General features: G+C 48.5%; 1 protein-coding gene across 1 annotated transcript; it reads left to right on the top strand.

Moving 5' to 3' along the window:
• The first annotated feature begins 1,741 nt into the window (after nt 1-1,741).
• Nucleotides 1,742-21,433, top strand: CSUI_000788 (uncharacterized protein). Its single transcript, XM_068060995.1, has 17 exons — nt 1,742-3,540; nt 4,401-4,499; nt 5,351-5,410; nt 5,891-5,992; nt 6,941-7,195; nt 7,932-8,129; nt 8,892-9,578; nt 10,461-11,690; nt 12,302-12,382; nt 13,249-13,455; nt 13,787-13,869; nt 14,513-14,667; nt 15,425-15,498; nt 16,314-16,419; nt 16,648-16,969; nt 18,111-18,281; nt 19,490-21,433. Exons 1-17 carry the CDS (start codon nt 2,641-2,643, stop codon nt 20,118-20,120), a joined length of 5,361 nt encoding a protein of 1,786 aa, XP_067927027.1. The 5' UTR covers nt 1,742-2,640; the 3' UTR covers nt 20,121-21,433.
• Nucleotides 21,434-22,437: the final 1,004 nt, after the last annotated feature.

The following is a 22,437-nucleotide window of genomic DNA, read 5'->3' as shown; positions in this document are numbered from 1 at the left end:
TGTCTTTGTCGGTAGTAACCCCTCAAGACAATACGCACCGAAAAGACTGACTCTGTGCTCACACGAACACAGGTATTGTCAGGTTGATGCCCGGCCAGCCACATACCCGGGGAGGGTACGAAAGTTGAGGGTCAACTACTACTTCAAGGGCTCGAGGGCAAAGACAGAGCCAGGTGCAGCACGGGGGCAGTCAGAACGTCTTTGTCCACAGCTACTTGACATACATCCGGCTAATGAGCAGGGCTGCAACCGTCAACCAGTCACTAGCGCAGAATGAGATGAGACTACGATCTGGAGTCTGAGCTGCTCTATGGAAAGGACTCTCTGGCGCCGAGGGCTGCTGCGCTGCCGGTCATGGTATTAGCCCGTTTTCGGACCTGGCCCGAACAGCCCCATACTGCGACCAGAGAGGCCCCTGGGGCGTCTTTCACATATGTCACCTTTCGTTGACGAGAAGCTTCTTGAGCTAGAAGGTTCGCGTCACCTCTGTCATATGCGGTGGCCCGTGGTTCCCCTTCTTCAAAGAAAGAGTCAGCTAACTGCCAGGGCTTTTGTTCGCGGGCCCGAGTGAACAGCTGCTAAGCAAAGTGACATCCCCCATCCCAAAGTCGAGGTGGTAGTGTCGCTCAGGCCGCCGCCTACTGTTCTCACACGTCGACCGCCCTCCCTGCGGATCACGCTGCTGTTTTTCCGTCGAGCTGCGTAATAGTGGAACGCACGCGTGCTTCCAAACAGTATATCCAAGCTTCTACTTGAGTACACTATTTGCCGTGGCGGTAGCGTGCGCCATCTTACACCGAATCCCCAGTTGACAAACCGTAAATCCATGCGTTTATTCATGCCGTGGCGGACGTTTCGACCGCCGTACTAGTGACAAAGCAACAGTGTGATGAACCGTGATTTCAAGCACCTACTTAGGTACGCTGTTCGCCACGAGGGTGCTTGCCTCCTAACGAGTGGGACCGCTGGCTTGAGCTTCCTGTCAGAATGAAACCGCTTTCCTCATATGACCACCGCGTGGTTGAACTCTAGCAGGGCCAAGGTTCCAGAGAATATAAGAAAGCTCGCCTCTCGCGGGTGCGTGCAGACCCCCGCCCCTTGAACCTCCATCGACCTTCGCTTGGGGGCCTAACACGCACAGTCAGTCCCGCACTGCCTATGAGGCTCCACCCGGCCTCCATGTGAATCGAATGCTTGGGAGTAGTACTTTGTCAGTTCATCTGCGCCTGCCAATACCCCTCAGTCATGCAGCAGGTCCCGGAAGCCTGTCGCACTCGTACTGCCGCGCTGTCGGTGGCTAGGTAATTGCAGTCCGCCAGCTGTCGCGCACGACCGCGAAAGAGCAAGGGCCATACTCCGTATGCCCACCCGAACGGAAAGTGTAGACTCTGAGGCTCCTTCGAATCTGAAGAGCACTTCTGTAGCTGGAGAGGCCAGCCACAAACCGCCTTCCCGGGTCACGAACCACCGGCGGCCCGTGGCCTAAACAGACGTATGCCACGGCCATCTGTTCAGACGCAAACCGAAGTGTGATTGATGAGTGGAGCTTTCGCGGTGCTAGGGTGCTGGCAAACTAGGTGGCAACAATGGCCAGCTCGACAGGATCGCGGTTTGCCCTCTGCTGTCTCATGAAGAACATCTAGCAGCTGGGCGGGGGGGTGCGAGGTGGGAGAGTTCCCTTTTCACAGGCTTCCGGCTGGCTCCCCGGCTCTGCGGTATTGGCGTGGTGGCAAAAGTCTGTGGCGATGGGCCTCGTTGGTGGCTGGAACCTCAGAGGATCCTTCTGCCGTCCCAAGTGCTACGATTCTGTGTTTTCTACTCGGAAATTGACAGCCGGGGAGCGGTGCGGCCAAAAAGGGATAGTGGGCTGGCTGCCCTGCTGCCGTTGGGCTGGTCGACCGGCTGCAGTTGTGGAGGTTCTTCAGCCGCGATCGGCAGCGAAGCAAAGTTCTCAGGTATAACAAGTTTCTGCCTTACGCTCTATTCGACGCCTCTCTTGTTCATAGGGCGCTATTTCGCCGTCCAGCAGAGACGAGCTTCCGGGATCCAGCCGTTGTGTCGTTTCGTAGCCGGGGGATCCCGCTCTGTCCGCTTTTCTCAGGATTATCTCACTCGCTCTGTTCCTATGTAAAGTTCCTTCTTTTCTTGCCCGCAGTCAAGGCTGGACACGTGTTTCATCTTGGGTCATCGGGACAGCACCCAAATTTGTTTTCCAGCTCCGCTGTCTTTTGTCTGGCTGAAGAACCTCTCAACCGTCCTGTTTGGCACGTACTCAGCCACAGTTCTGCTGCACCTTCGCTCCCTTGGTCGTTTCGAATTCCTCGGTACCCCCGGCCCTGGCAAACAGCAATACGCCGTGGCTAGGACCGCTTTTTTGGTGGTCGGGTATTCGCCGCTTCTCTTCGCCTCCGTCCCTCCGAGTGTCGTTGGCTTGGTTGTCTCGTCTCTCCTTCATATGTGCATGTAAGGCCTCATGCAGATGGCATTCTTGTCGTCGCTCGCCGGTTCTCCCTTCTTGTCAGCGTACGCCTCTTCTTCGCATCCACCAGTCCCAGCGGCTGCATTCCTCCGGTTGGTCACTTCCGGGGAAGCGTTTTACTACTTACACATTCGTCCGGGTTCTTCGACCAAGCCTGCGCAATGGCGGATGACGACGACGGTGGACAGCAGTTGTACTGGGACGACGACTCCAAGCGTTACTACAAATATGACGCGGAGAAAGACGACTATTTCACGGATGATGAGACTCGCGCAGCAGACGAGGCTGCCGCTCAAGAAGCAGCTGAAGAGGCTGGGAAATCGTCGACGGATACTCCTCCAAATGAGACAGCAAAGGAGTCTCCCCGGTCACCTCCGGCCTCTCCCTCTGTCGCCCCTAGTTCGTCGTCTTCCTTGACTTCAGTTGATCGGACAGGCTCTTCACGGGATGTGAAGTCATCATCTCCAGTTGTTGCTTCTGCTGCTGGTGCCAGTGAGGCAGGAAGTCCAAACAGCGGAGATACTTCCAAGGAGACACTCCCGCCTACCCGGCAGGGCTCGAAGACCGATCCCACACCGGCTACGACGACTACTACTACCACCCCTGCGGTGAAGGAGGCTGTGCCGGAAACGAGAAACGCCGACGACGCAAAAACTTCACAGGAGATCCCACCTCACACAGCAACAGAGAACTCAGGCACCAGCTCTAATGCTGCTCCCTCTGCTTCTGCCTCTGTCATTGAGATACCGAGTCGAACATCCGGTCCTTCCGCTCCCGATAGTCCGGTCCACATTGGGCAGGCCCTTGGCCCCCCTGGGAGACAATCGACTTCAGGGGGAGCCAAAAGAAACGGTGATTTGGGAGTGGCGTCGGATCTGCTTCCTCGAGCTTCATCTCGATTTGGTGGGGGGTCGAGTCTCTTAGGAGATGGGAAACCTGATGGAGATTTCTCCTTGTCGAGCAGGCGAGGAAGCGGGATGAGTTCGGGTCTCGCTGAGGCTGCTGTAGCCTTTCATGAGCTTGAGACGAAAAAGAAGGAGGTGCAGGAATTGCAGGAGAAGGTAAGATAAAGCTCATAACCCGAATAAGGCCCTCCTGGTTCGTCATGCGCAGTGGTGTACGACTAGACGGTGGACGTGCAAGGACATTGGAGCGTAGCTGAAAAGCTTTGTTTCTCTCTTTGATTTGTCTCCCATGCTGTGAAGAGGCGATTGGGGAGAAGAACAAACTGTCCCTATAGGGGTTTTTTCTCTCTTACGACCGGCCATGATAGTCACCAGAGGAGTTGCAGGAGTGTACAGATTCTGAAGCGCAGGAGACGCTTTATTACCCGACTCTTCAAGGGTTAAAGTGAAGTTTAGATTTCTCAGCTGATGGCAAGTAGACAGAAAAGGACTTTCTTTCTTCTCCGGATTCTGAAGGATACGAAACCCATTTATCTTCGCTTCCGTTGGGTTGGAGAATGGACGCGAAAAAGAAAGTGAACTCGCGTACAAAAAGCCGTACTCTCACAGTCGTGCGGTGTATCTACAGATACCCGTTTTCTGAAGCGGGGGAGATGGAGGGGGAAAATAAGCGACAGTGAGTGAATTCTATGATGCATGGAGAGAGAAACCGTTAGAGGCTTTCTTTCACTACCGTTATGCAGAGGAGAACGCCGGGGTGCCTTTACAAGGTTACATGGCATTCCTCATCTATCGGGAATTTTATCCCCTCGCCCTTGCAGTACCCTGAAAGGAGAAACGGACGGACATATGCATGGGTTGTGTTTCTTCTGTCTATTCAACTTGAGGCTATCCAGGGGAGCACGGGTCTCCATTTAGACTACCTTTGACCCACAGAAGAAAGGTCTCCGTCTGTCGTGTAGGTTCCGCAGGTAAAGAGAGAGGTTCTCCATGTCTCTTCATCTCTGTTTGTGCAGCTTGCTAAAACAGAGAGGAAAGTTGAGGAATTGAGCGTGCGCCTTATCCAGGCCGAGCGAGGCATGACAGACGACGAACGAGTGGCTAACTTAACTCGGGTAAGCTGCCTCTGTTGCCTTTGCATTGAGTCTGGAGGTCCCGAGGTGCTCTGTCTTCTCGTATGTGTGGCTGCGTTAAACAGGTGAGCGAACCTCTACAATGAGTGTGACTCGTATGTACGTGTTCTCTGCGGTCCATCGGGTGGCTGCCTATGTGAAAAATTAAGCAAAAGAGACGGTCGGGACCCTTGGAGAGGATATAGATGCATGGTGGGACGTCTCATCACTGAAGTCCCTCCTATCGCTTGTGGGTCTATGCAGTAGGGTGCTGTCTTGCCATCTGGTACATTCTGAGAAACTCGCGTCTCTGCTCGCCTGTAAGTGTGCCACAGTGAGTTCCAGCGCGTCACCGGTACGTATGGTCTCTCTATCTATCTATCTATCTACTTAGATAGGCCCGCCTACATGTTCATATCTGTAGGGATACCTGGGGGATCTCAGTATGCATGCGTCATACTTACAAAGCCCTTCCTTTAGAGAGCGTTTCACCCACAGACCTTCAAGCATCGACTTCATTTTTTCAAAGCCGTGACCGCCTTCAAGTTCCACGCCTGCCCATAGCCTCATATTAGTCTATTCTGTAAACAGGCGTTCATCTATTGTGGAGACAGATCTCCCATGGATTATGCGTAACCCTGCACGTCGAGTACGCAACACTCAGTAGAGAGAGACGAGACGTCTTCCAATAGGAGCCGCGCTTACTCCGGAGAGCTTAAGACTTCAGTCGCCTTGAGATGTTGCTCAGCCATCGACTTGAGAAAAGTTACCTAGACAGCAGGAGGTGTGTAGGTCGGAAATGAGGCGCACACAAGGCCAGATTTCTTTGGTGTGTTCCCTTCCTCTCGGCGCAGGAGCGTGATGAGCTGTTGATACAAGTGAAGAGACTTGAAGACGATCTTGCTGGATTTGAGGTGAGAGAGGGAAGGTCTGAAGTACCGCGAGTCGATGTTTCTCTTTCAGTTCAGCATGCGATCAAAAAGGACGGTATATCTGAGAAAACTTCTTCTCTAGCAACCATCTTCGTTTTCTTGGCTTACAAAGAGTTGACGGGGAAGTGTCTGTCTCTTCGAGGCCTGCCTTGGCACTTCTATTGCGTCGAAAGTGTTTCTCGGGGCGGGAGAGAGGCTGAGGAACAGACAGCTTCTACTCCTTTCAAAGGCAATGTCTCTAATTTAGTAGGCGAAGACGGTTCCTTAGAAATGACAGACAGAACGACAGATGGAGGCTAATCAACTACGAGGAAGGGAAACCCCGAGAGTACATTATGCCTATGTGTGAGCTTAGGTTATTCTCTCGGCCCTCAACTGTAATATATGTCAAGCTGCCTGACAGTGTCCCTCCGAAGAGACTCATGGAGGAGCGTGTGGCTTCCTCGTCTTCTCTTTTTGCAGGAGTGCCTAGAAGCAGCAGCGGTGGAGAAGGAAACTGCACTAGTTCAAGCAGAGAAGAATAAGGAATTATCGAGCGATCTCAAGCTTCAGTACGATAACTTGGTGAGTTAGACATGTCTATACATATGAGCGCACTGCGACGTCGTCGTTTCCCTTACAGGAGAGTTTCCTCTTCTTCTTTTGCATGCACCCAGCCTTCTAATTCGGTTTGACGTCTATGTGCATCGACATAGGGTCGATGAGGGTATTCTGGAGTTTTCTTCTTTGTTCCTCAGCGAGTGACTCGCCTTCAAAGTCAGTCCAGCGAATACGGCCCTAGCCTTTCTCTATGGAGCTACTCTAGCTTATTTCCGTGGAGATCGGTCTTCCCTAATCGGAATGGGCTTGCCTGTATCTATTTCCAGATGTGCTAATGGATTCTACAGCCACTTCTCCGTATCTTCTCTCTGGTGTCTCCTCTTTCTCCCTCTTTTCTTCTTTCGTGACGGGTGGGTGTGAATCTGCGATTTGCCAGACGTCAAAGGACAGAGGGCCGAGACCTCGTCTTTTTTCGCATGCATAGTCGTTGACATGACAATTGAAGTGTCTTCCTTCCCCTCCTGTGACTTGATCTCTGATCGTCTTCATATTCTTTTGTCTTTCTCTTTCTTTCCGGCGCCTGCAGTGTTGTGATGTGCCTGGCAAACGTGTCCACCTAGAATAAAAGATATACACCCCATAGCTACAAACATAGATGGGCCGCTGAATGCCGTCCCTCTTTTCTTCGTCTTCTTCACACAGAGTGAAAGGCGAGAGAACCTGTTCCTTTCACGTCTCTGGTGTATCGTTGCCCTGCATGGGGGATTTCATATATGCAGTGCATCGGGCTTGTCCCTAGGGCCGTTGCACGGTGTACGTACAGCGGGTGTATCACGGACTAACAGGGATGAACCTTTGATTCAGTCATATGTCTCTCCAACCCTTCTTCTTTGATCTTCATTCTTCTCTCTTGCTTCCTCCCTCATTCGCCCTCTCTTTGGTTATGTTTGTGCGCGTCATCACGATGCTTAGCTGATTGATAAAGATCTTGAGATCGCGACTTTACGTGAAGAACTCGCACAGAAGCAAGTGGAACTCCAAACTTCACAGCAGCTGCGTCCAGAGATAGCCCAGCTTCGTGAGCGTATTCTCCATTACGATAAGACCTTCGTGCAACTGAAGCAGCTTCTCTTGAAAGTCTCTTCAGAGAAAAATGCTATAGAAGAAGAGAATCAAGCTCTTATGGAGTATCGAAGCAAGGCTGAAGAAAGGATTGCTGAACTAGAGGTAAGTCTCTCTTCACACGGCTTGACTCCTATACTCACTTCTACAAGAATACGGACCCCACCTCGAATCTTGTATCTCTTCTTCTCCTAGTGTTTTCTCAGGCCTCCTACGCCCTCACGACGTTTTCATATGGTGAATAGAAGAATCCGATACGGAGACGATTCTTTCGAGAATGTTCTTCTCCTTTCTCAGTCTATAGAGTTGATGGAGGCCGTATCGATGAAGGATATACAAAGATATCTCAGCCCCCTTCTCTTTTTTCGATACCTAGGTTATGAGCTTTAGAGAAACGACTCTTTCTTGTTCAGAGAAAAGACGAGGAGTCGTGGACGGTCTTCTCGAGTGTCTGTTTTCCGATCTCGCCTTCTTCTCCAGATGGAATATATATGCATATATATATATGTATATATTCTCTATGTGAGAGGTAATGCTTTATGTCTTTCTCATTCAGTCTTTCTTCCTGACTCCTTCGTGACTCTGTTTCTTTGAAAAGAGGCCTCTAAAGAGGAAAGCTAGTCGAGACAAAGAGTAAATCAGGATCTATACAAGACGACAAGAAAAGCAGCTGAGAGATGAAGCGGATTGTTAAGTAGCAGATTTTTCTCCCTTCCTCTTTAGGATCTGCACCTAAGGCTTCTCATGGTGAACAGACCGTTCCCATATGGAGATCTTCTTCCGGCATGTCTGTCTAGTCTATCCAAAAGTCTCCTTTCTTTGTGTGCCTGTCTTGACCTAGGGAGGTGCCGCCGAAGATGCTCAACTTCTTCAGACTTACGAGTCACAGCATGGCGCACAGAGAGATCTCATTGAGACACAAGAAAGACAGCTAGACATTCTCGTACGCCAGCTGCAGGAATCGAACGCGGCCAAGGTCACCTATCAGCAGGCCTTTGATAGGTTATCGAAAGTCTTCAAAGAAAAGGAAGCAAAGAATGTAAGGTTCTCTGTTTCTTTTCACGAAGAAAGAAGTACTCTTCTTCGTCTTCTTCCCTACTCTGCATCTAAGATTACCAGTTGACAGTCCGGGTCTTTCCATACATGCGCGACGTTTTCTTCACGACCCTTCATCTCTTGTGAAGAGTACTCACCTGCTTGTCTGTAGCATGTGAGAGTCGTATATCCTAGTCAGTGAGAGAGATGTAAGGAAGGTTGAGTCTATATAGTATAGCGTGTAGGCGTAAATGATTCCTAGCTAGAGAGAGAGGTGTACGATCCATATGTAGATAGGCAGGTAGGTATTTAGGTGGGTCTGCTTTCATGTGTCATCTTCCTATCTATACGGTGGGTTGCCTTTCTATATATATCGAAGTGAAACACATCGTCAATCAGTCAACTCATCGCATATGTCTCGGATTTAGACTGGCCATGCCTTGGACTTTTGCACTACCATTGTCTCTCTTCTTTTAGACATCCTCGTCTCCCTTTCTCTCCTTCCTTTCCATCCCTTCACTCGTGGTTCTTTCAAAAGCTTGAAGACTGCCACTCTCTCGATATAGACATCCCATCTCTCGAACTGTCAACAGCCTGGTAGGAGCAGCGTAGCGACGCAGTGACTATAAAGATAGAGAGACAGATAGATCAAAGATAGATAGATACATACACACAGTGATTGAGTTGTCAGTTAGTCAAGCCTGCTCTAGTTTCACATGTAGACGTAGACATATCTGTCTCCTTCCTCTTTCCTGTTTTTCTCTAGAGGGCGGCAATGGAGCAGTTGAATGTGGAGAACAAGCAGCTACGATCGAAGAACGAACATCTCCAGTCTCTAACGGCTCCTCGATGGCAGCGTGTCTATACACTAAAGCAACAGAGTAAAACGCCGTTGAAGAAACTTGCCGTGAAGTCGACTCCTCCTATGAAATCTGGCTCTTCTGCCTTCTCCTCTGGTGGAGGCGGGGGAACGCGCTCTGCTTCTTCTTCTTCATCTGATTCGGCTGAAGGCAAGACAGCACAGGAGTCTTCCTCTGCCGAAGGTGACGAAGAAGTTTCGCAGGCTCATGGAGAAGGAGTAGACTCTAGTAGTGGGCGGTTGATAGAGCGGGGCCAAGAAGGAAGTCATGAGAAGATCATAGATGAAGGAGTCGGAGTACAAGAAGGTATCTTAGGAGGGACACAGGGAGAAGAAATGCTAGAGGCTTTACAAATTCAGATGGCTACACTACAGGCGCATGCAATCCAAAGACAGATCCAAATCAGCTGTAGAGATGAAAAGTTAAGACTTCTCCGTTTAGCTTTACCTGATGATTGTGTGGCGAAGATTGTAAAAACTTCTGAAGGGGTCGTTGCCATGCATGCAGCTGTATGGCAATGCTTTCTCTATCTCCAGCATGTCCACGGGCTGTATGTACAGCCTCTCCTTGCAGATGCAACCTCCAATCCGAAAGTAAGGAGGGACTGTATACCATAGACACACGCCCCCGCGTCCCTCCTGTGAAGAGGGAAGAACTACATGGGGCATCTAGTTTCCTCATGAGAAACATAAGCAGTAGACATCTTATATCTATCTATCTTTAATCTATCTATCTATCTAGTTTCGTCCCATGTGTGATCTTGTTCAAGATGGAAAGAAGAGTCCGCTTTGGAACTAGCTTTAGCGCTTAGGACGTGTGAATGGCTCTGTGCTGAGGATCGATACAAGCCCGAGCTGTACATCACGCATGCTAATAGTGTCTATGCATGGTTAGTTGCATGGCCAGACTTGGAGGGCGGAGGCGTGACAGACAGCTCTCTTCTTTCCAGTCTTCGTTCTTTCTCTTTTTCTTAGTCTGCCTTTCAAATTTAAATACTTGCAGTGTGTACACATGAAGTGCGGAGGAATGAGATGTGTGTATAGTGTGGTTTGTATGTATGCCATGTATAGTCATCTAGCAGCATTTTCTCTCAGCGGTATCGCCTGCCTCTGTTTACTCTATCAACTATCTCTGATCTATCTGTTCGGCGACCTACATATCTGTCTGTCTAGCCTTTCCATCTAAATAGCTACCGACTTTTTGTCTCTCGTTCACATTCAATACATTCATCGCTCTTCCTCCTATCTATCTATCTATCTTCATGCTATCGATATCTATGTCTCTATTTTCCATCTATCTATTTATCTATTTTTCTCTAATATATCTGTTCATCTTTAATCTTTTGATCTCTCTATAATTGTATCTATCTTCAAGCTGTCTATCTATCTATCTATCTATATCTCTCTCCGATTGATTGAAGGTGACTTTCGTATTGTATGGTGTGATCTTCATACGTCCCTGTGTGGTATGTACAGACAACGACTAAAGAACAAGGTTTTATCCTGTGGCTCTTCAATAGTATTCGGAGTGTTGCTTTCTTAGCCCGGGCTCTTTCACTCTTTCTTTATTATCTTCGATCTTCTTCATCGTCCACTTCTACTTCTTCTATTCTCCCCCTTCTTGAATCACCGGATGGCGCTGCCTATACCATAGCCATGTCAGCTTTACGTCATACCTCCAAGATTGTTTCTAGTGCAACTGCATGCACTCTGTCGTCGTCATTTCCTCTTGAACCATTCGATGACGCCGTTCATGCTCTATCCCTTCTTCTTCCTTCATCTCTTGCACAAGCCATCACAGGGGTCCCTCCTCCTTCATCGCAACAGCCTGGTCCTTCTTCTTCTTCCTCTTCTTCTTCTTGGAAGCGCGAAACGGACTCGAAGGGATCGAAGGTCGGGCTTGAGAAGGCTGGGTCAAAGCAAGCAAGAGACTCTGACAGGAGTACAAGTCCATCGAAAGCAGGTGCCCCAGGGAGAAAGTCAACTCAAGGAGGGGAGCAAAGCCAGAAGTCTCCTTCTTCTACGTCTCTTCCGACCACAGGACAAGAAGAGAAAGAAGATGCGAAGGGACGCGAGAGTATCGATACTCTCATGTCTCTAGCACCTTGTGTGGTTTCGATCCTTCACGTCATGAGAGCTATCGGACTTCTCGCTGTGGCAGGTTCATGCGCTTTTGAAGTCGACAAGTCTGGAGAGAAAGGAGCGGCAGTTGCAGGGGTCATAGCCGCCCAAGATGCGAGAGCGAAATGGATGGAGTTCATGACGTCCTGCTCAAAGGCTTTGCATGCGTTACCTTCGTGGCTCCCTCCTGTTGTCGAAGGACAGGAAGGGATTTTAGAGAAGAAAAGTGACAAGAGTGACGGAGGAGAGAAGAATGAAAAGGGGAAGGGAGGTTTCTTTCTTCTTCGGCGTGATCATAGCAGTCGAGGGGGAAGTGGAGATGCAAGTCAGAAAGGAGGTGCAGGGCGGAATCTCTCTACTCCTACTAGGAGCACAACAACCTTCGGTGCTTGGATAGGAAGAAAAGTTAAGATAGAGAAAGAAAGAAGGCCAGAAGAGGAGAATGATGCCGCCAATGAAGAAGAAGATGAAGAAGGTCGAGATGATGACAATAGTAGTAATAGTACTAGTAAGGAGAAGAAAGAGAATAAGAAGAAGGGACAGCAAGAGACGTCGGGATTTCCATCCTTTGAGGAGACCTTCTTGGTACGTCAAGTTCTTCACATTCCCTGTTTATCTGTGGAGAGAGGTGTAGTTGATCACTTGATCTTTCCTATCTCCGACTTACATAGATCTCAACCATCCTGTCTTCATGATTCATTTCTCTTCTTGTATCTCCTCCTCTCTCCCTCTCATACTCATTCCTCTCCCTTCAAAGAAAGTCTTCTCTCTCAACGTGTCCCCTTTATACGGCGGAGAGCGTGCAAAGAGACCCGACTTAGTGTCTACTGGATGTCTATGTGGATTCTTGCATGCCATTCATCTACTTCCGCGCGGGGATCTTCTTTTCATAGCTTTCTTGCGCTTTCTTATCGATTTCCTACCTACATCTCTCCTGGTAGTTAGTCGCAGGGAGGCTGTTTCGTCTGACTCATCAATCAAGGTCTTCTTCGGTGGGTTTACTTTTCTTTCTCCTTCTCATCTGGAACCTGTCCAGGTTGCGTCATTCTTTTGGACGTATCTTGCAGCACCCACCGTCACCTTGTTTCTCCTTGTTAGATGATAGCAATCCTATGAGGAGGGGCTCAATAGATCAATTATCTCCAGTGCTTCGTTTCTTCTTCTCTTGTTACGGCGACGGCTACTGATGACTGTAGGCTACTCGAAGACTCCTGACGCAGCTTGTGGAAGCGCCGGAATTGAAGGACTCGAAGTTCATTCCGGATAGAGGATTTGAGGTAACGACCAAACAACCTAACGACTGATTACTAGGCTCTCCCCCGCCTTTTCTTTCTTTCTTTCTCACTCTTTCTTTCTTCTCACGACTTCAGTGTGTTGTTAGTGGGAGTGAAGAGAGGAAGAATGTGACTTCTGATCCTTTCTTTGTCGCGTTGGGTAGGGTGTATCTACTCGTGAAGCAGTTTGCAGCGGACATTGCAAGAAGGCGCGGGTGTGAGCTATCTACTCCGAACGACTCAATGCGATGAAGCCTATGAGAAAACTAGATGTCTTTTCCCAAGAAGAAAGAGGCGTTCATTCTACTCTTCGAAGAGAGGATTCGAAGTCCGTATGGGGCTGTCACCCAAACCTAGGAGAGAGATACAATACTGTGTAGGGAAGATAAGCTCCAGCCTATCCACGCCTGGCATGCCAAGACAACGACGTTGAAAAGAGGCTTCTTTTTCTTTTTCTTTACGTGTGCCCCGTGATGCGGCAACAGTCTCTTGTCTATGCTGTCTATGTTGCTGTAGATGATCCAGTTATATTGCTGTATAGGGTGTTGTCTATGCTGTAGTTAGGAAGTGCCTGCGAAGAAGGTTCTTTCTTCTTCTTTTTCCCCTCTCCCCCCTCTTCAATCAGGTCACCTCTTTCCTTTTTCTACAAGCTCTCTTTCTTTCAGATGCATGCACACCTCCTAAAAGCCATCTTCGTCTGATCATATGACCTCCACTGAACTTTACAGATAGATTCTTTCTTCTTTATCATGAGCCAACATCTCACTTTGCCTACGAGCTGCTGCTCCCACCCACGTGGCCGCGAGAGACACATCATCTTCTTTGACTTCTCTTTTTCTTTCCTTTCTTTCTGTCTTTCTTTCTTTCAGATACTCAATACCTTTGTCTGCGCCTTTGATACAGACAAGAGAACCATAGCTTCAGTCACTGTCTCGCCCGTAGTCGCAGGGTGGTGCTCGGTCTGGGACACTATCCCTTCTAGTATACACTCGTGGCTGAAAGAAGAAGAAAAGATGGATAAGAAAGTCGAACAGTTGATAGAAGAAGAAAAGAAGCTTCAAGCTCAGATCGAAGAGGTAGGTGCGGTGGAGAAAGGATGTCGGCCATTCTGCACTACAGACATACCTACATACATATTCATACATTCACACGCCTCAAGAGAAGAGGGATTCCTCGTGTGCACGTGATTTGCTCTGCTGGCTTCGTGTCGCTATCTAGCTACCTGTGCATGACATAGATACATCACCTATGTGGAGTTGTCTCTCGGTTTCGACTCATCGAGAAAAGAGAGGGAAGGAAACTCCTCTTACACACTCTCCTTCCTCTACACTATCTTTGACTCAGCAACGCATCTATCTATCTATCTTTGATCTATCTTTGATCTATTTATGTATCTATCTTATGCAGCAACGTGAAACCATAGCAGAGAAAGAAAGGCTCGCATCAAAGTGGGAGCATCTCTATAGCAGCGCTCGTCCTAAGGCGGAGAAGTAAGTAACGGGCTCGCCTTGGTATGAGTCAAGGCCTTCTGACTAAGCAAGGGTCTATAACGTGCGGACGAGCCTTCTCTATTGAAGGTAGCTGTTCGTCGGGTGTCGACACAACCCTCCACGTTCTCATCTTCCCGTGTGTATGTCTGCATCATTACGCCCCCTACGCTACGCATTCTATTCTTCTCGCTTGTGGAATGGTGTCTGTATGGATATGTGTATGTGTCAATAGATATGTATGCATGGAGGCATATGTCTATGTTCGCATGCACGTATGACAATATGCGTCTATCTTTGTCTGTATAAGACTGTTTATGTGTGTGTGGTACATGATTGGATAGATATAGAGTTGTATTCAGTAATAATGTACTCGTCTCTCGATACTGCTGCATAATCCAGGCGCATCTCATGCATCTATATCTATATAAGGAACAAAGGTGAAGGTAGCCGCGGAGTCACGATGTGTGTATTGTCACTACATGTATGGTCTATATGGTCAGCCACCCACTTCCATAAATAGTCACTTCATCCAAGACACGTCGCTCATCTTCGTCTTCATTATCTTCAACGGTAACCGCAAAGAATTTCAAGACAGAGGCCCTCTTAACAACTGTTTCTCTGTCTGCCTATCTGACTCCTGCAGGTATGATCGTCTAGAGGAAGAGCTCCAGGCAGTTCTAAAGGAGAAAAGCAACTGCGTTCATATGCTTGACGCAGCTCGAAGGAAAGTGGATCAGCAGAACCATGAGGCGCATCAGCTCAGACATGATAAACGTGAGATCGGTGTGAGGCTCCAAGGTACGAACAACATGGGCAACGGGGTGGGTAGCTTACGAGTCTCTTCTCTAATTGCAATAGTATCAGGAGTTCTAGTCATTCTCTCTCATCTTCTGCCGTCATCTGGGTGAAGATTGAAAAGAGACTTTCTTCTTTCTCTGGTGTACACACGTGTACAAGTACAAGCCCACCTGTATACGTATGTGTATCTATATGTATATATGTTGATATAGTAGTATATATCTTCAAGAGAGCGTGCTGTTTCTCTCATTGAATACTCACGATATAAGTACCATCGATTCAGGTAGAGGTTTCTTCCCTTCTCTTTTTTTATCTACGGATAAGAGTTAAACCTGCGGTCGTCTTCATGTCAAGACGGCAAATCTCCTACGGGCGTCAGTCACTTCAAACGAAAGATCTTCAAAGCTTTCCGTCGTCCATAGACTCAGGTTCCTTCCTATATCTCTCAGCTCATCTCTTCATTGATATCTTCACACTCAAAATGGATGTCTTCATATCCTGGTGTATTCATTTCTTCTCTATCATTCATCTATTGAGAATCCCACACAAGATCGACGGTCCAGGTAAAGATCACTCAGTAGTCTTTCTACCTTGAGATCTTCCTCAAGCCCTCTTTCAAACAAGTGGAGACTTCCTTTTGCCTTTACTTTTGACTTTCGTGTTCGTCGTCTCCCTCTCTCTGAAAGAACATGTAGATGGCCACTCTCACATGTGCTAGTACGGGCTTGTCACACTTTTCTTCTTTTTTTTTCTTCAGAATTAACAAAGCGTTTGGAAGCACTCAAGAAAGTCTCGCTTAGTCACGCGGGTGGCGGAGGAGATGTGGAGCAGGTAAGTTCATTCAAATGAGGGAAGAAAGTAGGTAGGTGTTCATTTACTACATCGTCATAGCCTTCAGGCTAGGTAGCGGCAGAGGGACAGAATGAAGCCTCGAGATAGACTAGAGGTAGAAATCTTTCTCCATGGGCCTTTGAAGGTCGTGGAAGAGGCATGGTGCGTATTTGTCTGTCTCTCTTCTGGGGAGAAGAAAGACTCGTCAGGTGTTTCTATCTTCCTCACAAGAAAGATGAACATGAGTTTACGAGAAGAGAAAGAGGGGGAGTGGATGATGCTTCCTGTAGCTCCGCATGTATTCTTCATGTGCGAACCATCCCGAAGAGAGCAAGTCCTTACAGGAAGTGTGGTCGAGTCAAAGGTCTTCAATCAGAAGGGGTCTAGCTGTCCTTTCTTTTGTTGCTGCTCCCATACATGTGTGACGGCGCACTATAGACACACGTTTGTTTTCTTTTCTAAGATCAACAGAAGGTGATCTTCTCGGTGTGAGCCGCCCCTTCTCTTTCTGCTCTTAAGCTAGAGACCAAGATGGAGGTATAGCTATAGATACAACTATGTCAAAAGGAAGAAGAAGGTACTTTGTCACGAGATCAAGTTCCATCTATATATACATGCCATAGACATATTCTGATCACAAGGGATCCGTCTCTGCACGCCAAACCATTGAGAAGAATGTACACGACTCCTAGAGATCGCTTATTTTCTTTCTTTTCACATGGTGATCGATGAGGACGTTCCCTTGTTGTAGACAGGGAAGTCTTTAGAGCGATTGAGTGGCCTGCTTGTTTCGCTAATTACACGATTTCTCTCAGATACAAATGCTCCGTCAAATCATTCGCAAACAGGAGGCTGAGCTACTGGAAGTCCGACTGGCAGGCGCACTGAAAGATGCCATCCCAAGCAAACATGAACAAGAAGGTGAGAAGTGGCTATCTGTCTCTCCATCTTTCATCAGTCTATCTGGTCATCAATCTATCTGTCTATTTATTCATCTATCTATCTATCTGGCTGTCTATCTTACCTATCTATCTATCTATCTATTCAACTATTTATGTTCGTTGATCAACTGTCCTTACTTATAGCCTTGTGTGGTATACCCAGTTCTTCACTCTTTTGCTTCTCCTCCTGTCCCTCAATTGTCTCCAGCTGTGGATGTCCTTCGAGAACTTGGGCGAGGAAGTACAGCAGATTCGCTCACCTCAGCAGGTTCATTTTCGCGTGCACCGTCTTTCATGCAAGATCTAAGAAGAGATGGAACAGAAGGAGGACCTTTGGCGTGGCAAAGATCTTTACCACGTCAACAGTCTAGTGCAGGAAGAATGCCTACTGGCGTGGTACATTCCTCTTCTCTACAGCAGAGGGTTCTTATGCACCAGCAAACTCTTAAGATGCAAATCGAAGAAGCAGAAGCAGACGCTCAAGATATATCGGGACCAGAAGCTGGTCTTCAGATGCTGGAAGAATACAGGTAAATAGTATAGGAAAGAAGAAGGGGTTAATCCTCTCACACCAATTGATTAACGAAGGGAGACTTGTGTCATAGGGTCATTATATGAGTAGATGTATATAGATGTATGCGAGTCGCTGTAGAAGACATCAACTGCCTATTCATATTAGGGGTGGATACACCTTCTGCAGTCAAACAGTCTACATGTACAACGAACGTATACAGTAGCACTTTTGTATACTGTATGTAGACAACTCGACCTTTTAATGAAGTTTGAAGCTGGGGGGCTGTAAGCTATCTAGCGGGGATTTCTGTTTATGAGGCCTGCGCTACTCTACGGAGATGCCGTTGTCGTAGACGGTCGTTTCAGAGAATACCGGAGTCACGGGCTGTGTACATGCAGGCTGTATTATATCAGAAACCAGGAGGTGTGAGAGATTGCCTGTCTGCCTGCCTCTGTGATGTCGAGGCGATAGGAAATAGGAATGAAAGCTCACTCGAAAGTGCATGTATATCTGTCTACAACAGCGGTCTTAGCTTCATAGGACTGCCAGATTCCAGCGTATACCGCATCTGCCACAGACTTCACAGATATGAAGCTCTTCCTCATACTTGGGGGCATTCCTTCTCTCTATTCACCTTCTTGTATGGACTTCGGGTGGTTCCTCGTTTGCTTCTTCGTCGCAAGTGTTCTTTCCTTGGGGTGAGACTTCTTCAGACTTGGAAGTTCTCCAGTGCAAGTGAACCCCTTATATTGGATTGTAGGAGTGTTTGTGTCGGTTAGTCAATAGGGACAGACCGACAGTCTTCGTTCCATGTGTGCATGCATGTGTGTGATGTGTCTGTATATACACGGCCTTCATGCGACGGCGAGGGAAGATATGTGGTTTTAGTGTCGTTATGAACCTATTTGGTCTTCCTTCCATAGCCAGGGACTACTCCCCAGAGTATCGAGAGTCTAGTGAATGCCGTACATGAATGTGCGTATTGCACCTGTCATTCATCCTCTTCTCTCTCTCCGCGTGTCTGTGCGACGTCAGCCTGCGTATTCAGTTGTTCTCCTTTCTGGTAATGCTTGCTAAGTTCGTCTGTGTATTCAGGTGCAGTGCTGTTCATCGCTTCTGTGACTTGTATGTGTGGTGCTATTCTTCGTTGCTATTAGGCGTCTCCAGAATGCTGTTCTCCTTCACTCTTTCCAAGTTCCTATATGGAATCCCAGTGTAGCTCCGGAAGAGAATCGCGCGAAGCTAAGAAGATATAGAAATGAACATGATGCGTTACAACTGCAAATGCTCTCCCTTACAAAGAAAATCGACCGGTTCTTTTCTCGAGTGTACGTCTCTTCTACCACTCTGTCCGCCTTGCGGCTAGTCAAAACTCACTTCTCTCCCCTTTTTCTGTTGCACCTCACAGGAATGTCTAGTGTAGACACAGGTCTGGGATACTTTGTCAGACAAGGAGGGGAACTGGTGGAACTCGAAGTCTTGCGTGTTGATAGCCTAACTCCCATCTATAGTTGTCACAGTCCGTAGCGTGATGTGTTTCGAACTTAGTTCTGGTATAAAATCGACAAAGTTCCTTAGAGAGGCGGCAGTCTGTGTGTCCGTAATTCCAGGAGCTAAGAGGAGATGTCCTACACTTTGTTTCCTATGAGACGGCCTCAGTGTCTTCTATGAGGATGATGCCTGCTATGGGAACCGTGTTTAGAGTTGCAGCAGTAGGAGAGTCGTCGCCCGCGGAGGCTGTAGACATTTTTCACCCGCGGTGACCGAGTTGTTCTGATTCCTGGAGCTTTTCTTTCAGCTTTTTACTGTTCCTTCTCATATCTGGACTGTCATGTGGAGAAGAGATCAACGTCCCCTTCTACTGGCTTGTCTTTTTGCGTGTGTTCTTTTCCCGAGTATTTACTCTCGAACCTTTTCTTGATCATGTCAACAGCACTAGATCACAAAGTCGTCCATAGTCACCAGTTATAGTATGCAAAACCCAAGATGACTGCTGATCTTCTCATGAATAGTCTAGGCGGAGAGGCTGGCAATCTAAGTAGATAGAAGAGATACACGGCTATCATTAGCGCAGACACTTCGTGCTAAGACCTAAGATCGTAATGATAGGCTGAGTGCCCGCCGAATTTGTTGGAGCTCTTCATGCGTACTATGTAGATGGTAGAGTCTTTCGTTCCGGGGGAGGAGGCTGGATATACAGAGGTTTTAGAAAACAGTTGTCTCCCCGGATTTGTAGCTGCAAGAGCAGCTTGGCGAATCTGTTGCCCAGTGTAGATGCTGAAGGAAGGAAGAGACAGGAAAAGGGAGATGAGACGTCTCTCGGTTCCGTGTGTGTGTGTCCTCATATAGCCGTACTCTGGACGTAGATAGCTGTACTTCTCGTGCTTTCAGGGTCTTACATGGCTGAGTTTATTCGGTGGCCTTCATAGACTTCCTATATGTATCTATCTACCTATCTATATCTATGTGTATACTGCCACTCAAGGGTGCTTGCTATATATGTATTTCTTGGGTTTTGCTTTTTTCCGAACAACAGGGCGGAAGGATCTCGCGGAGGTTTCGGAGAGCATGCAAGTTTAAGTACATCAAGATATATCAGGCAGTTTACAATGTTAGCGGACGTTGCCTCACCGGCGTCTTCCTTACAGTCGTCGTCTCCTTGTTTAGACCAGACATCATCGTCATCTACAGCGACACGAGGCGTTGGTGGAGACAGTACAGGCACTATTCAACCGAGCGCTAGTGTTAAGGATGAAACAACGGGAAAAGAAGGAGAAACTCTCAGCGTTAAGACAGAGCATCTACAACCCCACCCAGTAACAGACTTAGCTGTACGAGATGGTTTCAATACACCTGCTGGTATAGCTCTCAGGACACCTGTGATGCGCCTCACAGTCGCTGGAAAGCCTGCATGGATGCAGGGCGGCAGCGGAGGGAAAGCGGCTTACACTGCTGGTGGTGGTGCTACTCAGCTGGGTGAAGCTAACGGGAAAACCGGAGAAAGTTCCGGTGACGGCCGAGGAAAACATGAGAGGATGGTTGAGAAGGGAGAAAATGCTGGTAAAGGCATTGCCGCTAGTGGCAGATGTCCTGAAATTGTACAGAAGCGTCTCATTGTAACAGAGGCACAACTGGCAGCACTCTACAAAAAGATTGCGGGGCTCTGAATGAGAGAGACGAAATTAAGGGGGGATGGGTTGAAGAGATGACGAGCTCGCGGATTGCTTTCGTCTCTCCAGAGCCGCTCTCCTGTATCTATGTGGGCTGACGACTGGGACATGCAAGAATCTGTTCGTGCACATTCCATCAAATGCCTAAAGTCGCCTCAGCACCTCTGATAAGCAAGACAGATAGTGCGTCCTTCCTGGTACAGAGGCTTTTTGAGTTGGAAACCGTCTTTCGCGATTCGACCGCCTCGAGACCTTTACGGTCGGCTCAGCAGGCGCTTTTGCACTCTCCGTTCAGTGATGATGCTGGCCGAGGAATGGTTTTGCATGAGGCCTCACACACTGATGGAGAGATCTTCAGTGCGACCCCTATATGTATAACTGACACGGGTATACCACCAGGGGTCGTGGCGAGCCAGATGATACACACCGGTAGTACATTTTCGAGTAAAGCCAGCAAATGGAAAAGAGGTTCGTGTCGTATTTCTTCTCAAATACGACGCAGGGTTGTCGTCTCCAAATTCCTACGAAGTCACCAGATGTACGTCGTCCATTAAGCGCAACTAGGCGGGTGGGTGGGTGTCTTGTCGGACCGCTGTGCTCTCATCTTTGTTCCGCGCAAACCTCGGCTTTTACAAGCGAAGCGACTGCTCTTGGTCCTTCTTTCACGGTATCCTCGTGCGGAGTGCTGGGTTTCTTTTTGTGTTGTTTCTCTCTTCTTCGTGTAACCAACCTGGATACCCTCCCCGGTGTAGCATACGTTGGAGTGTGTGGCGAGTCGAACCTGAGCTGAACAAAGATGANNCCCCGAGATACACTTTCGAACGCAGGTCATTGTAGTCGGTCAGCGGATAACCAGGCCTCGGTCTAATCCGCTCAGCGTGCCTTCTCCATTTCTTTTCACTGCGTGCCCTCCCTCATCGTGTTCTGTCGAGTGCTTCATGGTGCATCAGCTTTGTCCTTGAGCAGAGGCCGCACGTGCTTACGATCGCTATGCTACGGTCTACCGTCCCCGAAGTAGTACGGCCGTTTTTTTTCGCTCTGCTCGCGCCGAGTGGATCACTTTGTCAAAGGGAACTTTTCGCCCGGGCTGGTGTGCCGAAGACCCACTCCCAGAGTGTGTTGTCATTGAGAACGATTGTGTGTGGCGCATGACCAACTAGCTGTTCCAACGAATGCGAAATGGTTGATGTATGTGCAGGCTGTGGATTTGCACTTTTTCCTGTCACTGGCAGCACCCTTCGCCGAGGTTCTCTTTTACTGAGCAAAGGCCGTAACTACCTGCCATAACCTGATTAGGAATTCCTGGTGTACTGTTGTGCTGGCCGTCCAGTCTTTCCCTGCAAAAAGGCAGGTTGCTCTGCTGCATGCTTATCTTAGCTGAAAGTGATAGAGCTGACGAGGAAACGCAATCGGTCGCGCTACTCGTTGCCCTAAACGGCCAGCGAACCAGTCCGACCAGTTCTCGTTGCCGTTCGCTTGGACCCACACGTTTCCCCCGTACTTCGGAAAATAGCATGGTCCAGTTGCGGCCCCGAGTACGCCGAAATCACTAGCTTGGAGGGGTATAAACTCCGGTAAAGATAAAGCTCGACTATCTGTGGTGGGGATTCAGAGAAGCAAACGGCTGCGTCGCTACGGGGACGAGCTGGGAGAGGATGGAGATCAAGGGGGGAACACGACTTACACAACGGCTTAGGAGAATGCCTTGGCCGGCAGGTGGCTGTGGTGCCGAAGCCGCCTGTCTGTCAGGGCTGGTTACCGCACTGGAGAAGAGTCTCGGTGCCGAACGAAATCAAGACGTCAGTGTCCCGCATGAAGGCAGTATAAGAGGCATTACCTCACTCACGAACACCAGGCTCTTTCGCAGTCATCGACTGGTTGGTGTGTCGGTGAGGGCAGGCTGTGACATGGTATCAGTGTGTGCCCCGAAACCGGGAGCCAGTTGAAGAGAGGCTCTCTCCTTATGCGGTGCGTTGAGATCGAAAGCTCATGCGTCGTTGAGCCCCGTACTTACTCTGACCAACCACCCAAGAACATGAAAGTGCAAGCAATGCGGCGGCGCTTCGGGTGGCGGCCGAGACGAGCCGAAGCAGCGTTGATTGTAGAGCGTGTTGTCCGACCCTTTACTACCGTCAAAAACAAGGTAGTATTAGTGAATGAGCAAAGCTCAAGAAAAGTTCGTATACAAAAGAAATAGCCTCTTGGATTCTTTGCTGGCATCCAGTTAATGGACCCCAGTTGCAGAACGACATTAGAAAATTCACCGTTCGTCGCCAGAAATGAAACCTGTCTATAGAGGCAACTTCCGCGTGTA

This window comes from Cystoisospora suis (genome assembly GCF_002600585.1).
Source record: "Cystoisospora suis strain Wien I chromosome Unknown contig_303, whole genome shotgun sequence".
Taxonomy (NCBI): Eukaryota; Apicomplexa; class Conoidasida; order Eucoccidiorida; family Sarcocystidae; genus Cystoisospora; species Cystoisospora suis.
This window is presented reverse-complemented; position numbering and strand designations above follow the sequence as displayed.